The 18,007-nt window shown below is 41.9% G+C and overlaps 1 protein-coding gene across 2 annotated transcripts in view; it reads right to left on the minus strand.

The window, feature by feature from the left end:
- Positions 1-3,724: 3,724 nt before the first annotated feature.
- The window catches only part of SUGT1 (SGT1 homolog, MIS12 kinetochore complex assembly cochaperone), a 33,848-nt gene continuing 19,565 nt past the window's right edge, over positions 3,725-18,007 (minus strand). For both annotated transcript variants that reach the window (XM_052786035.1, XM_052786036.1), the window contains 3 exons: positions 5,948-6,038; positions 4,894-5,075; positions 3,725-4,259 (listed from right to left, as the gene is read on the minus strand). In XM_052786035.1, the coding sequence (XP_052641995.1) occupies positions 4,158-4,259; positions 4,894-5,075; positions 5,948-6,038 (375 nt within the window). In that variant the 3' untranslated portion in view covers positions 3,725-4,157. The remainder of the gene's footprint in view (positions 4,260-4,893; positions 5,076-5,947; positions 6,039-18,007) is intronic.

An 18,007-nucleotide genomic window follows, 5' to 3' on the forward strand; every position in this document is an offset into this window, starting at 1 on the left:
CAAAGCTTAGGGGAGGAGGAAAGAAAGAGGGATGGGATTGTCACCAATGGTGTTTCCCACTGCAGGTGGGTGGATGTTAGTCAGAGCACTGTAATTCTACTCTCCTTAAAACTTAATTACCAACGTGATTATGTACTAGGAGGATTAGGATGGCAGGGAAGGTTAGAGCCAAAAAAGGGGATAAATTCAGGCTGGTGGAAAAGAGAAGGAAAACAGGCATCAAAGCCACAGGGTTAAAAGGACTGAAAGCCAGTGATGGGAAGGCAGGAGTCAGCTCTTTTTTTCCTGCACCTACAGCCCCCCCTTCTCCCCACTTACAAGGAATGAACCCAAGTCTCTACTTTGTCCTTTTCGATATGAGAATCATCCTCCACTTCTATCTACACTGAGAAAGTAAGAAGAAGCTGGGGGGTGTGGAAGGGGGGGATCTGTCTTCTGCCTCCCATGTAACACTTCACCCCTGCTGCAGCAAGAATACATTCCAATAATGTTTCAGTGAAGAACAACAGACTAATCACTTGTTCCATACAGTGGAAAAAAAAAAGAGAAGCGTAAAACTACCATTGGCAAAGAACAAAAGAACAGATTGTTGATTGGCACATCGGGGTGGACAGAATCTCTGCTCAGAAAGGGCAAGACTTAGACTGAACCAGGAGCACCACCATCTTCTGCTTCTGAGAGGCTCAACTGATCTTTTATGAACACTGCACGCATACCAAAAATGAGAGAGGCAGCCTTAAGCTACAACAGACAGGCATTTTCTATGACCCCCAGAGCAGCAGCAAAGAGTAATCCCAGCTGTGGTATTAAATGGGAAAGCTACTGTTACCTCTTGCTGTCCTGTTCCCATATTTGCAACAGGACTACAAATCAGAGCACTGAGGTGTAACTGCCTGGGTCTTCTAGACAGTACTATCTACAGGTGACCAAAAGGTTTGGAAAAAACACCTCAAGAGAAGTTTGAACACAATTAAAACATCATCCACTCTCTGTCCTTGCAGGCAGTTCACTGCCTCCAGCCAACTCATTGCCAGCGCTGCAACAAATTCCACTCATCCTCTCTAGTCCCGGAGGAAATTCCCTTTGTCACTGGTACCCTTCAAAGCCTCTATTCAACCTCCAAGCTCCCTGCTATCTTTCTCTTAACCTAGGGCTTCTGGAACCATTCTGTGCGTGTGCTTTGTCAAGAACAAAATATACACTATTCACAAAGTTCATGAAGCACCTTCCCCGCAACTTTTTAAGGAAATTTTGCCTACTGCTTTAATCCAATGCCCTCCCACCAGAATCTCATTCCCCCACCAGACAACAAGAGCTACTGTTATTTGCTTACCTATATTCTAAGGTGGAACACACACAGATTATCTGTCTGTGCTCAGAAACATGCTGGAATTATGTTTAGACCTGCAAACTTGGCTTACAGGATTGAGATGGACAGGGAGGTCTACCACTTGATTGCTACAAGTTTTAGCCTGAAGCTAAAGCATTATATTTGCATTACATGTGCCTCAAGAGTACAAAAGTAGCAATGCATTTTATTTTACTTTTTGCCTTAAGCTAAGTGAATTGAATCCCAAAACACTGAAACAGTACCCACTTAATACAAGAATATATTGTGTTTATCTGATGAAATATTCCTATGGTCCTTCTGTAAGTGAAAGTAGACAGAGGAACCCCTACCGTGCTCTCTTCAGTAAGTAAGAGCAACTTGATTGGCAGAAAACATCATCAAATTACTTTTTCATTTCTATTTAAGAGATTTTTATCTAGGTTTTTCCCACAGCAAGTCTTTGCTAAGCGCTGTTAAGTGCTCTGAATGACATTTATAAAGCAAGGCTGGCCAGGAGACAAGAACCCAATTGTGTGACAAAGTGAAGCGCTCAGACATTTGTCTTCCTTCTACATTAGAAAGGAAGAAATGCCTTTCAGAGCATAAATAAAAAGCAGCAAAGCACTTATCCAGGAGAATAGAGTTCAAGTCCCTGTTCCAAATCAAGTCAACTTCAATGTTAGCATCCCATATGGATGGCAAATGCTTTAGACATTGAGCAACTAGCGACTCAGAATTCTCTGAAGGGCAAGAAATTCCCCACTGAAGCTAACAAATCTTCACTGAAATATGCCACAACTCTATCCTTTGGAAACTCTTCCAACAAGCAAACATTGCTCAGTAAGAGTAAAGAGGTAAGGCACACACAAAACCCTTCCTAAATTCAACCCATCTCCCTTCATCGTATTCAAAGACCACGATAATGTTCAGTTCTGAAGGTCATCAAATTTGAGCTTTGGAAAAAACGACTCAATTCTGAAGCTAAAAGTGATTCAAAAAGAAATCACTGCCCAGCTTGCGCTATACGATAATCATGATCTGAGCACATCAAGAAACTGCAGTTACGGCAAGACTGTAGTCATAGTCTGCAGCTGCCCAATGTGACAATCTGAAGCTCATAGCTATGGCATACATTCAAAAACAAGCTCTCTTTTTAAGATTTGTGAGATTTTAAGATCCTGGTATGTATCTGCTGCACAGGCATACTAACAATAGTAGGAAAAAAAACACTGCACCTTCCCAGCATCACTGCAAAATCTAAATTCCTAGTCCTCAGGAGGAACAGAATACATCCTTTCTTCCTCCTCCTTAGTTTTCAATCATCTTTTACATACATTTATTACTGTAACAGCTGCAGACTTCACCTGTCCTATTAAAACACCTGTTGTAATAGCCTTTATATTTTACCAAGCTCAGCCAATTCTCACTGTAGTAAAATAACGTACCAAATACAAAGAAAAAAGGCAGAATAACAAACAATCTGGAAAAACCTACATAATCAGGAATTTAAGGAAAAGTAGCAAACTTAAAGCAGCATCCAATGGTTAGCAAGAAATGAAGTGGCTTTCAGGGGCTGCCAATATTTGCAATTCATGGTGTTTTCTAGAAACTTAGAATATTTAGATATCTCTGAATTCCCAAGGGACAGCGGCACCTGGACTAGGCATGTTTACCACAGTTTTCTAAGTTCATCTCTCTTTCACCAAATCATAGAATGGCTGAGGTTGGAAGGGGCCTCTGGAGGTCACCTTGTCCAATCCCACCCTGTTCAAGCAGGGCACCTAGAGCCAGCTGCCCAAGACCCTGTCCAGATGGCTTTTGAGCATCTATAGGCCCTTGCAGACTTATATCTAAGTAGTACAAGCATAGACAGTATTTCTTACATTTCTCAGTTCTTTTTCTGTAAATACCGTTATTTATAATTCGATTATGATGGAAAAGCTGTACTGATGGAAACAATTCAGGACGCATGGGCTCTTCTCTAAAATATAAACAGTTTCCAGCATTCTGAAATAACAGAACTTAAAGCAACTGCTTGCTATCTTTGATTTCAGGCAACTGCAATAGATCCTTCTTTCTGAATATAGAAGGCAGACAGAGGACCCACTTTTTTGTAGAAATTTCCAGCCACAACTGACTTTCTCCCTTCCATCACGTATGACTGCAGTTCAACCTATCACACAGGTGGAAGGACTCCAAAAGTGGAAATTTTTTGTCTGCATCAAGAATAGCAATCTCATGCTCTTCACTGAATGCACATTTTGCTCCTACGCATGCCAGCTTTTTTTTTTCTTAGCAGTGTGTTCACATCCTTACCTATATGCTTTCAGCGATTCCCCTATCAAAAAACAAGATTACTAAAAATGAAATGAAGCAGCTTCCGTATAGAAAAAGTTATATTTACATTTTTATTTAGCAGAGTTTAAGAGCAAACAATGTTAACGCCGTTGTTGAAAAGTGTTTTTACCCAAAGTTGCCAAGATCTAATAAGTTACTGAAAAGAAATACCAGGCGTAAGGCAATAATCCTGACCAACCATTAGAGATCACCCTATCCCCAAAGAGCAGAGCTGATAAAGGCAGTAGAAAATTTAGACTGATTGACTCGATTTCCAAAAATGAGACAGAGATGATGAAAATAGGGTTCCACTCTTGAGTATATCTTTAACATCTGCAGATGAAGGAATTTCTAAAGCACGCAAAATGTAAAGACAATTCTTGTTTCCAAGGGAACATTCAGTGCTTTGAATCCAAGAATGCTATGTCCATACACAGTGGTCAGTACAGGACTATGGCAACACATAGATGGTAAAAGATTAAAAATAGGGTTAGAATTTTTTCCATTCCATGTCATCAGGAGGATTTACTTCTACCTTCCTTTTACCAACATCAGACCAGTTGGTGCTCAGAACTGTGCCTCCAGACTCCATCTGCAATATGAGAAAAAGCTTGTTTAGCTTGCTACAGGAATTCTAGTAATATAAAAGCCACATTTCTTACAGCAGATTAACAAATTCAGAAGAAACGTGAAGAATTTAAGCTTCATGTAGTAGCAATTACACAGGAATTTTGTGTACATATAGAAAAAAATTTGACAAAGCCATCATTCCATAATCTTCAGCCCAAGAGTACGTTTATCGGTACTGGACACAATGAGATGTTAATTCACTAACAAGAAGCTTTTGAAGGGTCAGTCATGTTCTTACCCATGAGGACTGTAAATAAAAGAAACTAGATACAAACAATTAAGAGGAATTTGATCCTTTCATCCATGGCAAGCCTTCAAGCTCTATATGAGCCAAAACCTATTTCCTTTGATAACACTGATTGAGAGACCAGTGACAAAGCACAACCTTGGACTTAAAGAGTCACATTCATTAGCGTACAACATCGTAGCTTTCAGCGAGACTTGTTACACCAGTATGTCCAACAGAACCGCTGCCGTTCATTATAGGCCCCAGGTTTTGGTAGCTAGAGGCTTCCACATTCATGCAAAGTTTAGTAAATTGTGTCAGTGTGCAAAAAAGTTACACATTTCTTCAGAGAAAAAGAATGAAGACTTACAAACGATTTGTTCATGGCACGTTTCACTTCATCTGTACCATCTGAATAAATTTGCTGGAAGAGTTTATTTAAAGCAGCATCTCCTTCTAACTTCTCATTCTTCTCCTCTTCTTTGATTTCAACTACCAGTTTGTCCCAGTTCCTTGTATAGTGAGAAGATGATGGATATAAGTGCTGGGTATCTGAAATCAGAAGTGTTCGTTAACTAACCATCTTCTCACAAATTTCAGAGCAGCAGAGAAAACAGACGTATACGTATCTGATGAATCAGAGATGATAATGGAACATGAATCTGAAAATGCCAATGGATTCCTCCTTACTGATATAAGCATTGCAGTAACAAAACTAAAGGAATCTAAGAAATGCTAGACACTACATTGAGTACCTACAAAAGTTTACTTTTAAGTAAACAGAGTTACATAATTTAGCTATCCAACAAAAAAATGCTGGACAACAGCAATGCAGATAATTAAAGTAAAAACGAGGCAGGAGATACTGGCTGACAGCAAGAAAAAAAAACCCACACAAAACCCCCCAAAAAACTCAGCAGCCTAGAGCCATAGGAAAATTTGAGCTAAATTTCAAAAAAAATACCTGAAATCAATAAATCAGGAAATTCAAATTCTCTCAAAGACAGATTGTTAATCTGTCTTGAAAAACTGCAAATGTATTACTTTCCATGAGAGATGGAATACTTAAGTAAATAATACTTACTTATTTAAGCAACAAGAGGCATAACAATGCATAGAACTGCAGAACAGTGACCAAAACAGCCAAACAGATAAACCCAGAGGAATTAATGAAAATCATATATCCTTAATAATCCATCAGATTAAATGGAAGTTATGACTAAATTTAATACTTAAGTTTTACTAATGCCCTGCAGACTTTTTCTGTCAATTCTTGGCAGTAAAAACAAGACTATTAGGCTTTTCTTTGTAAATATGAAGCTGTGATTTTAGTCACAATATTTAACACAAAAAAATATTATTAATAACTGCAAGTAGTTTGATACATATAAACCATTTAATACTTAATAGTTCAGAGAACAAACCTGGTGTAAATTGCTTTAACTTAGGAGAATCTCCCTGGCCCTCCAGCTTCTCCCATCTTACAGCCTCTGGCTTCTTCATTTTTATCTCAACCTACAAAGCACAAGACAAAGAACAAATTAATCCAGATGGCAAACAGTTCTGCCAAATAGTTTCAAAGTAGTTGGATCCTGTAGCAGAAAGAAAATAAATGCATTTGTTTTTAGAAACACAGTCTCTAATATTGTCGTGGTTTAACCCCAGCCAGCAACTAAACACCACGCAGCCGCTCACTCACTCCCCCCCACTCAGTGGGATGGGGGAGAAAATCGGGAAAAGAAGCAAAACCCGTGGGTTGAGATAAGAACAGTTTAATAGAACAGAAAAGAAGAAACTAATAATGATAATGATAACACTAATAAAATGACAACAGCAATAATGAAAGGATTGGAATGTACAAATGATGCACAGTGCAATTGCTCACCACCCGCCGACCGACACCCAGCCAGTCCCCGAGCGGTGAATCCCTGCCCCCCCCCACTTCCCCGTTCCTAAACTGGATGGGACGTCACATGGTATGGAATACACCGTTGGCCAGTTTGGGTCAGGTGCCCTGGCTGTGTCCTGTGCCAACTTCTTGTGCCCCTCCAGCTTTCTCACTGGCTGGGCATGAGAAGCTGAAAAATCCTTGACATTAGTCTAAACACTACTGAGCAACAACTGAAAACATCAGTGTTATCAACATTCTTCACATACTGAACTCAAAACATAGCACTGTACCAGCTACTAGGAAGACAGTTAACTCTATCCCAGCTGAAACCAGGACAGTATCCACCCCTTATTCTATACCATTGACGTCATGCACAGTTCCCATACCTTTAGTTACATCCTGATCAATCATCACCTTTCCATTCCTTTAAGACATATGAGCAATGATATATATATATGTATACACACACAGAGATATCATTCCTTTAGTTCATGGGTCATGTTCATAAAATGTTCATTGAGTTCATTTAGTTTCCGACTCTGGGCTCCATCTGTCATACCAGTCTTTCTGGGCAGGAGGGATGGTGCAAAGTCCTCTCAGTCGGTAGAGCAGAATTGGGCTTCAGTGCAGTGTGACAAGCAGGTGACATTTGGCGCAGCAGGAGGATGGTGTGTACCATTGGATTGTTGCATGCTGGAGTCAGTTCTGGTTCCATCACTACTGCGCTTTGCTCAGTTTTATCACAGTTCTTTTCTTGCTTGATCTAAGTGATTCTTACTATAGTACTATGGATATAGCACATAATTATAGTAAGGATAACATACAGTAGCAGGGTTATATAGCAACTAATATACAGTTTAATTCTGGCTGTTCTCACCTAAAATCAAATCCCCTTGAGGCACACATCGGACTTCCCCATCTTTTCGCATCACCCACCAAGTGCACCCAGGCCCTTGAGCAAAAGCAATCCCACGAAAGGGTTTACCTTTGCCTGAGGCAGGAGTAACCCAGACTGTCTTCCCTAACATATTTTTTATGTGCACTACAGGGACTTTATCCCCTTCTACAGTATGTAAAAATTCTGACTGGGCAGGGCCACCCCGACTGGCAGATCCTCTGGTGTTGACTAACCAGGTGGCTTTTGCTAAATGTGTATCCCAATGTTTGAAAGTTCCACCCCCCATTGCTCTCAATGTAGTCTTTAACAGCCCATTGTATCGCTCAATTTTCCCAGAGGCTGGTGCATGATAGGGGATATGATACACCCACTCAATGCCATGCTCTTTGGCCCAGGTGTCTATGAGGTTGTTTCGGAAATGAGTCCCGTTGTCTGACTCAATTCGTTCTGGGGTGCCATGTCGCCACAAGACTTGCTTTTCTAGGCCCAGGATAGTGTTCCGGGCGGTGGCATGGGGCACAGAATATGTTTCCAGCCACCCAGTGGTTGCTTCCACCATCGTGAGCACATAGCGCTTGCCTTGGCGAGTTTGTGGGAGTGTGATATAGTCAATCTGCCAGGCTTCTCCATATTTATATTTCAGCCATCGCCCTCCATACCACAGGGGCTTTAACCGCTTGGCTTGCTTAATTGCAGCACGTTTCACATTCATGGATAACCTGTGCAATAGTGTCCATGGTCAAGTCCACCCCTCGGTCACGAGCCCATCTATATGTTGCATCTCTTCCCTGATGGCCTGAAGCATCATGGGCCCACCGAGCCATAAATAGCTCACCCTTATGTTGCCAGTCCAGGTCCACCTGAGCCACTTCAATCTTGGCAGCCTGATCCACCTGTTGGTTGTTTTGATGTTCTTCAGTGGCCCGACTCTTGGGTATGTGAGCATCTACATGACGTACTTTTACAACCAGATTCTCTAGCCGGGATGCAATATCTTGCCACAGTACGGCAGCCCAGATGGGTTTACCTCTGCGCTGCCAGTTGCTCTGCTTCCATTGCTGTAGCCACCCCCACAGGGCATTTGCCACCATCCATGAGTCAGTATAGAGATAGAGCACTGGCCACTTCTCTCTTTCAGCAATATCTAATGCTAGCTGGATGGCTTTCACCTCTGCAAACTGACTCGATTCACCTTCTCCTTCAGCAGTTTCTGCAACTTGTCGTGTAGGACTCCATACAGCAGCTTTCCACCTCCGATGCTTTCCCACGATGCGACAGGATCCGTCAGTGAACAGGGCATATTGCCTCTCATTTTCTGGCAGTTTATTATACAGCGGGGCCTCTTCAGCACGTGCCACCTCCTCCTCTGGCGACATTCCAAAATCTTTGCCTTCTGGCCAGTCCGTGATCACTTCCAAAATTCCTGGGCGACTGGGGTTTCCTATGCGAGCCCGTTGTGTGATCAGTGCAATCCACTTACTCCACGTGGCATCAGTCGCGTGATGTGTAGAGGAGACCCTCCCTTTGAACATCCAGCCCAGCACTGGCAGTCGGGGTGCTAAGAGGAGCTGTGTTTCAGTACCAACAACTTCTGAGGCAGCTTGAACTCCTTCATATGCTGCCAATATCTCTTTTTCAGTTGGAGTATAGCGAGCTTCGGATCCCCGATATCCTCGACTCCAAAACCCCAGGGGTCGGCCTCGGGTCTCCCCAGGTGCTTTCTGCCAGAGGCTCCAGGTAGGGCCATTCTCCCCAGCTGCAGTATAGAGCACATTTTTAACATCTTGTCCTGTCCGGACTGGTCCAAGGGCTACTGCGTGAACAATCTCCCGCTTAATTTGTTCAAAGGCTTGTTGTTGCTCAGGGCCCCATTGAAAATCATTCTTCTTTCAGGTCACTTGATAGAGAGGGCTTACAATCAGACTGTAATTTGGAATATGCATTCTCCAAAAGCCCACGACACCTAAGAAGGCCTGTGTTTCCTTTTTATTAGTTGGTGGAGACATAGCTGCTATTTTGTTAATCACATCCATTGGGATCTGACGACGCCCATCTTGCCATTTTATTCCTAAAAACTGGATCTCCCGTGCAGGTCCCTTGACCTTACTTTCTTTTATGGCAAAACCGGCTTTCAGAAGGATTTGGATTATTTTCTTCCCTTTCTCAAAGACTTCTTCTGCTGTGTTGCCCCATACGATGATGTCATCAATGTATTGCAGATGTTCCGGAGCTTCACCTTTTTCCAGTGCAGTCTGGATTAATCCATGGCAAATAGTGGGGCTGTGTTTCCACCCCTGGGGCAATCGATTCCAAGTGTACTGGACACCCCTCCAAGTAAAGGCAAATTGTGGACGACACTCTGCTGCCAGAGGGATTGAGAAAAACGCATTAGCAATGTCAATTGTAGCATACCACTTGGCTGCCTTTGACTCTAGTTCGTATTGAAGTTCTAGCATATCTGGAACGGCAGCACTCAGCGGTGGCGTAACTTCATTCAGGCCGCAATAGTCAACTGTTAGTCTCCACTCCCCATTAGACTTTCGCACGGGCCATATGGGACTATTAAAAGGTGAGCGAGTTTTGCTGATCACTCCTTGGCTCTCCAGCTGGCGAATCAACTTGTGGATGGGAATCAGAGAGTCTCGGTTGGTGCGATATTGGCACCGGTGCACCGTCGTGGTAGCAATTGGTACTTGTTGTTCTTCAACCCTCAGCAACCCCACAATCGAAGGGTCTTGAGAGAGACCAGGCAGGGTAGACAGCTGTTCCGTGCCCTCCGTCTCCAAGGCAGCTATACCAAAAGCCCATCGATACCCCTTTGGGTCCTTAAAATACCCTCTCCTGAGATAGTCTATGCCAAGGATGCACGGAGCCTCTGGACCAGTCACAATGGGGTGTTTCTGCCATTCATTCCCAGTTAGACTTACTTCAGCTTCCAATACAGTTAAGTCTTGGGATCCCCCTGTCACACCAGAAATAGAAATGGGTTCTGCCCCTTCATAACTTGATGGCATTAAAGTACACTGTGCGCCGGTGTCTACTAGAGCCTTATACTCCTGTGGGTCTAACGTGCCAGGCCATCGAATCCACGCAGTCTAATAGACCCGGTTATCCCTTTCCTCCACCTGGCTGGAGGCAGGGCCCCTCTAATTCTGGTCAGAGTATCCAGTATTCACTTCTCGTAAAATTGGCTCAGAAGTCCCTTCAAGAGGATCAGAAATAACATCAGCCCTTCTACTCTGTTTGGAAACCGGAGCGGCATTTTTCCTGGTAGAATCCCCTTTTGTGGTGTTTTTTCCTCGCAGCTCACGTACCCGTGCATTTAGGACCGAGGTAGGTTTTCCATCCCATTTCCTCATGTCCTCTCCATGATCACATAAGTAAAACCACAGGGCACCTCGTGGTGTGTACCTTCTATATTCTCTCTCTTGGGCAGAGGAGCGCTCACTCCTAATAGCTGAGACATTGGTCCTTACAGGTGGGCAACAGGACATCTCCTCTTTGAATTGCTGGAAATCCTCGGACAGCTTCTCCACAGCCGAAATGCAGGCTTGTAGGGAGGAGGAGAGATTTTCTTCGTATTGACGGAGTTGGCGAGCCACTTCATCCACTGTCGGTGCCTCTTCGTCTTTCCAGGTCATTATTGCCAGTGAGTTGGCATAGGACGATGGTGCGCTCCGTACAAACTTCCGCCACATGGGTCGTGTGCATTGGACTTCGTCTGGATCTTTGGGTAATTGTGGGTTGTCCGGATCATGATGAATTGTCTCTAGCACAGCTAATTCCCTCAGATATTGGATACCTTTTTCCATGGTTGTCCACTTGCTTGATTGACATATAACATCTTCCTTAAAGGGGTACCTTTCCTTCACACTTGACAGGAGTCGCCTCCAGAGGCTAATGGCTTGTGTCCCTCTTCCAATTGCCTTGCCAATGCCACCTTCCCTGGCAAGCGATCCCAGCTGCTTGGCTTCCCTACCTTCTAATTCCAAGCTATTAGCCCCATTGTCCCAGCATCGGAGGAGCCAGGTGATAATATGCTCACCTATACGGCGGCCAAAATCTTTTCGCATATCCCGCAGCTCACTCAAGGACAGGGACTGGGTTATTACCTCTGGTTCTGCCTCTTCCTCCTGTTCCCGTGATGACCCTGGTTCGCCTTCATCCTTCGCTAAGCGAACTGATTTTTTTGTATATTTCTTTTTCTGTACGGGGGCAACTGATACTGGTGCAGGTTGGTCCCCTGGTTCAGTTGCAGTACCGCTTGCTGGGTCTTGGATAACCGCAGTGTCTGTTGCCAAGGTTTGGGTAGCTGCCGTGCTCATTGCCGAGGCTGGAGGGGCTGCAGTGCCTGTCGCTGAGGTTTGGGTAGCCACAGAGCTCGTCGCCGGGGCTGGAGGGGCTGCAGTGCCCGTTGCCGAGGTTTGAGTGACCGCAGTGCTCATCGTTTTGTTGTTAGGTCCAGAGACCTTCTCTTCCCCTTGAGGGTACTGAGTGGTGTCGAACAGGGCTCGATAGGCATGGGCCAGGCCCCAGCACGTTGCAGTAATTTGTATCTCTCTGGAGCTGCCGGGGTGACAGCATACCTTTTCCAAATATTTTACTAGTTCTTCTGGATTCTGCACTTGTTCAGGGGTGAATTTCCAAAACATTGGAGGTGCCCACTTTTCTAGGTACTTGCCCATACTACCCCACACACCCTGCCACTCATAATTATCCAGCCTTGGGGCAGATCTCTGGGTGATTTTCTTAAATAGTTGTTTAACCTTAAACGAGAGCTGGACCACATTCAGAAGCATGCTAATTCCTAGCAGTAGGGCTAGGACCGTGCTGGTCCCAACATCCCAAGAGTATTCAAATTTTTCAAAATTCTCAAACACCATTGTAACTGGACTGAAGGAGAAAGGAGAGGGGAAGAAAGGTATCCCACCCATAGACTGGTTTTCCAAGGAGGAAAGGTAAATGGTATAATTATTAATAGTTTCCCACAGATGGCTTCCACAGTATAAAGGTGACAATGCTGGGTGCAAGTACCGGATTAATCCCACAGCTGACGACTTTATCATACCATAAACCAGTGTTATACAATACATCAAAGCGAAAACCTTAATCCACCTCCCACGGATGATAAGCAGCAGAAGAGGGACTACATACAGCAAGCGAGGTGATACATAACAGAACTTTAAAAACCAGAGCAACAACTCTAAGAACACATAAATCAACATAATGACCAGCGACTATTAGACCGATATAATGAATGCTTATAACAAATTTGTTTTAACAAGCTCTGGTCAGGTTTGTCGTTATCTCAACCCTTCGTGCCCCACGTTGGGCGCCAAAAAGGACTGTCGTGGTTTAACCCCAGCCAGCAACTAAACACCACGCAGCCGCTCACTCACTCCCCCCCACTCAGTGGGATGGGGGAGAAAATCGGGAAAAGAAGCAAAACCCGTGGGTTGAGATAAGAACGGTTTAATAGAACAGAAAAGAAGAAACTAATAATGATAATGATAACACTAATAAAATGACAACAGCAATAATGAAAGGATTGGAATGTACAAATGATGCACAGTGCAATTGCTCACCACCCGCCGACCGACACCCAGCCAGTCCCCGAGCGGTGAATCCCTGCCCCCCCCCCACTTCCCCGTTCCTAAACTGGATGGGACGTCACATGGTATGGAATACACCGTTGGCCAGTTTGGGTCAGGTGCCCTGGCTGTGTCCTGTGCCAACTTCTTGTGCCCCTCCAGCTTTCTCACTGGCTGGGCATGAGAAGCTGAAAAATCCTTGACATTAGTCTAAACACTACTGAGCAACAACTGAAAACATCAGTGTTATCAACATTCTTCACATACTGAACTCAAAACATAGCACTGTACCAGCTACTAGGAAGACAGTTAACTCTATCCCAGCTGAAACCAGGACAAATATAAAGCCTATACTTTAGCAAATTTTACCTACCTTACAAGATGAAGTTACATGACTTCCAAGTTGCATGTCAGCTAAGCTCTTATGTGGCTGCATAGATCTTCTATCAGACTTTTATCCTTTTGTTTAGTACCACTTAACTTTCTTTTGCTTACTATTCACTTGATTCTTTTTGTAAATTATAGCATCCCAAAAGTAACAATCAGTCCCGATGTCTCTACACTGCCAGGCACCAAGGTATTACCTTGCAAGCATCCCTTTCTTGCCAGTCAGCTCTAATAATTAAACAGCACTTTTGAAGGACTACAAAATCCAACTTTATCTAGGTTTACATTTCAACCACCAAAAAATTCCGTATTTGATGTGTAGTACACAAACCAGAGAAACACCCTGGGACTATGCAGATCCTCCCACTGGAGAAATTCAGAAGCTCTATTAATTTGGTTCAACAAACAAACACTGCTATGGAGAAAACTGTCTAGTATTCATTGACAAAACTGGCAATTAAAAATGGATATGGTTGCAATTATCATAGGAGAAACAAAATTAAGTGAAGTATGTCATGCCCTATTCACAACTACACATAATCCCTTTAGACAACCATATTGAAATGTTTTTTCGTAATTAACCTTATCCGTTGGTTACAGGGTTACAAAGTTACAAAACATTGTCTGAAAAACAAGGACTGTCTAATGTCACTCCAAAGGACAAATTCACTTAAGAAAATGTTGCAAAGTTCATATGACACTATTAATTAACTGAAATCAGTGCTTGCTAAACTTCAGCAGTTCCTTATTTGTGAACTGCTGAGCAGAAGCGAGTTCTTAGTTCTACCTAAAGCCACTATAACCTGGGGATCCCTGCAGACCCAAGAACAAAGGCGCCACTGTAAAAGCTAACCCTAGAGATCCTAACAGCAAGCTCCTTGCACAGCATCATGTTGATCTGAAATTTGAACTTCATCTAATCCATTCTTCAAATCAGTCACTGGTAAGCAATAGACCAAGATACCTTCTAAAAATAAAGAAATGAGCTCATTTAAGTTTCAAAGCTTCCATGTTTGCAGTCATGCTGCATTTTAAGAACCAGAATACTCAATTATAACTGCTTCTCCACCCCCCCCCCCTTTTTTTTTTCCTTTTTTCTTTTACCCCTGGGGAAGCTACCGTTTCCCTAGACAAGTTTAAATACTTATTTTCCACCACTAACTTGTACTGAGAACAACAAAAAGTTTAAGACATGAGGCATGGAATGCCCTTCAAGGCAGGGGAGAGTTTCAGTAAGTTCGTAAGTCCAACAACCACATGTATTTGACTTCCCACTCCCCGTCTGTTGGATTTACAATGTTTTTAGCAACTTTACAAGTCACAAATTAAGCATCAGAGTATCAGTTTTTAAAATAGTGAAAGTCACAGTCACAAAACCAAAAATAATCAAATAAAATTAAAATATTGTATTACTCTAGTTGCTCAAACTACTGTACCTAAAGAAGGCCTGTATTCCAGAGTTTAATATTGCAATCTGTAAGGACGCAGAGATTTCTGTCGAAACTATGCAGAAACAGCATTCAAACTGTGCCAGTAATTAGTCTTCAGTAAAATAAAAGAAGTCAGCAAAGCTTCCTCCATTGGACTCTTCTAAAAAACACTTTGGAAACTATAACAAAGTTCATTTTTTAACATCTACACTCATAAATCTAATGCTCTGCAATTAGCTTAAGGAAGCCAAAAATATTTGTGTATCTACATATAAGACAAGTAGTTCCCTGAGTGCCAGAACCAGCAGTTTTTTGGGTTTGATTCCCACCCCCCAATGAATTTGGATCTCATGAGTCAAACATTTAGGTTAATTAGCCACTTCGAAAGGTACTAATTAGTTACAAGTGAAACCTGAGTATTAATTTAAACTTGTCTTTCCTCTGCTTCTTATATAACTCTTCTCAACCTGAGGAAATTGTATTATCAATTCAGTTGCACATTGAAGTTGAGAAGGCCTTAATTTTAAGATTCTATACTCTGCTTATTAGCGCATCCTCCCATATGTTCTATTTAAAAAAAAAAAGAGAGAGAGAGTGTAAATGCTTGATACTGAGACTGCTCAACCCTATATCTCTTCAATTTCTCTTCTGTTTGTTTCTTCCTTCACTATCTCCTCTTACCCTTACGCTTCAGGCTTTCCACCAATCTTTCAGTATCTCAAAACCAGACTATTTCATCCACACCAAGAATGACCTCTAATGCAATGTAATGCTTGATGTGAGCTACTAAACATGGACTTTTTTCTTCTCAGAATACAATCCTCCCCAAAGAGCCCTTATGAAGGTCTTTGGCTATTCATCAGAGTACTCTGCCCACACATAGAAAGAAAAAAAAAAAAGGAAGATCTTTACTTTTGCTGCTCCAGTAATCCCCCTCTCCTTTTTTAATCTCCTAGTTCTTACACTTTCCTCTTGTGAAACTGTCCCTAAGCCAGTACTACATGACAAACATCCCTAAGGAAAAGGAAATGCTACAAACTAATTCCCAGTGTAAGATGCACATTTCTTAAATCTAAACCATTTCAACGCTGCCAAGCTAGAAGTACAGACAGCTGAAGAGTTGAGACAGAATGCATTTATGACATGATTAAACCTCTACCCCATCTACTGCATCAACTTCAATCGAAGTTACTCATTAGGCAAAGTGGCAGGCAGGAGTAAAACTAGGGAAATCATTAGCTTCATACCATTATACAACCACATTTTCCAAAAATATAAAGCTATAAAATTCTGCTTGTGAAGGCGCATATTTCTTCAACTTGAGAGCTTTATTTGATCTAAAGAGAAACAACTTTGCGAGTCCCAATTATGTGCACAAACGGCAATAAATGCATTTTAATGAACATTTTAAAGCAGATACTGATAGCTATCACACAGAAAAGTAACGTATCAGTACGGACATTTGTATCGTATCTAACACACAAGTACTGTTAGCTTTTTCCTCTCCTTTGAAAAAAATTCAGCACTCAGGCAAGAGAAATACATCAACACTTCACCAACTACTTTGATTTAACATCTATATTTCATAAAACGTATGCCTGTGTGCCTCATGCCAACTTTAGAATAAAAGACAGGTAAATTTCATTGCAAATTAACTGCTTTGCATGCCACTTAAGGACAAGCCTAATTCCTCAGCCTCTCCTTGTAGCTCATGCCATGCAGCCATCTCACCAGCCCTCCACTAGGACTTGCTCCACTACGTTAGTGCATTTCTTGCATTGGGAAGCCCAAAACTGGACACAGTACTCCGGTTGTACGAGAAGTTCCAACACAGAAATAATCTACTTTCTGTTGTAATTTTTAAGTTCCTGGTATTTGGGGCCCAAAGTAAGCAAAGCAAAAAAAAAAAAAAAAAAAAAAAAGAAACATGGAATTTTGACAGAGTAATTCATGCACTACTTGTCTGAAATACTGTCTTGAGAGAAACCTACCCCTGAGAAGAGGGTCAAATGGGGATTCATTGTCTAGAAGAAACCCCATCCACAGTGAAAGGATACAGAGAAGATTCTACTGACAGAATTTTCTAGTCATAAAAGTAATTGATTTTTTAAAAATCTATCAGAGATTTAGACAAGTTTGTTTGCAATTTAATCTAAGTGCTAGCTATCAGAAAAGATGCCACAGAATTACTCTCAGAAGCTATTCTAAACTATTTCATTGGCAGTATAAGAACACAAAACCCCCTTACTTTAAGATGACTGGCATAAAAGAGCATTTAATCTAGTTTTAAGAAAGAATTTCTCCCCTTAGCTACAGATAAACACATTGCTAGTTAGCCAACATTAATTTTCTAGGCAGAAGCTTACTGTTAAAAAGCCCAAACCTCTGATGAACTAGATTTCACTTGAACTAACGTTCTGGGACAGACATTGCCAGTTTAACTGAGAAACATTAAAAGAGAAAGAGTTTTTATCTTCCTCTCTAAAAGAAGATTCTGGTGTACACTGACAAGTTACAAGAATTTTCTTCTAATTTCTGTTGTGGTCTGTATTTTACAGTCCATGCTAAGGGGAAGTTCACCTACCACTGGCAAATTTGTGTCAAGCTCTGATCAGATGGATGAAGGAAATCAGAACTGGCAAAGCTTAAGCAGTAGTTCAGCCATTCATTTGAAGAAGCATCAAAAAATGCCCTTTTAAATTCTGATGTTTTGCTACATCAAACACACAAAAATGAGAATTCAGGGTTTCCAGTCAACTGCTTAGTTATTTACTGAACTTCTGACTGCCTTGTCTGAGTTGTAAATTTTAAGTGTTTAGAGTTGTCATTTTGCAATCATCTCATGTATTTTGTTACCTAAATTTAAGGGTAGGACAAAACAGCACTGTCTTCTAAAAATGTATGACCTATTCAAACTTACCTCTAAGATTATACGCACATACGGTTTTGGTATCCTAGTTATTCAAAGACCTTTTATACATTGCTTATATTGTGAATTCCAAGATCTTTGGTCCGTAACTTTAAACAAAATACACTGATATGAAAATAACTACAGTGTTATCACAAATAAATGATAATTAAGAAATTTATCCTGCGGTGAATATATTGCAACAGAAGGGATTTAGTGTGCACCTTTCAGTTTCTTTGCCAGCTATGTACTATGGAGAACTGAGTGCAAAAAGGTCAAAGTTTCCACCACATTGATATTACACAGCAACCCCTTGTTAAAATTTTAAATTTTAAAGGAGCTATCAATACAGATCATTTAGGTATCCTAAAGCTTTTTG

The sequence above is a fragment of the Harpia harpyja genome, chromosome 4, assembly GCF_026419915.1.
Source record: "Harpia harpyja isolate bHarHar1 chromosome 4, bHarHar1 primary haplotype, whole genome shotgun sequence".
NCBI classification, from domain to species: Eukaryota; Metazoa; Chordata; class Aves; order Accipitriformes; family Accipitridae; genus Harpia; species Harpia harpyja.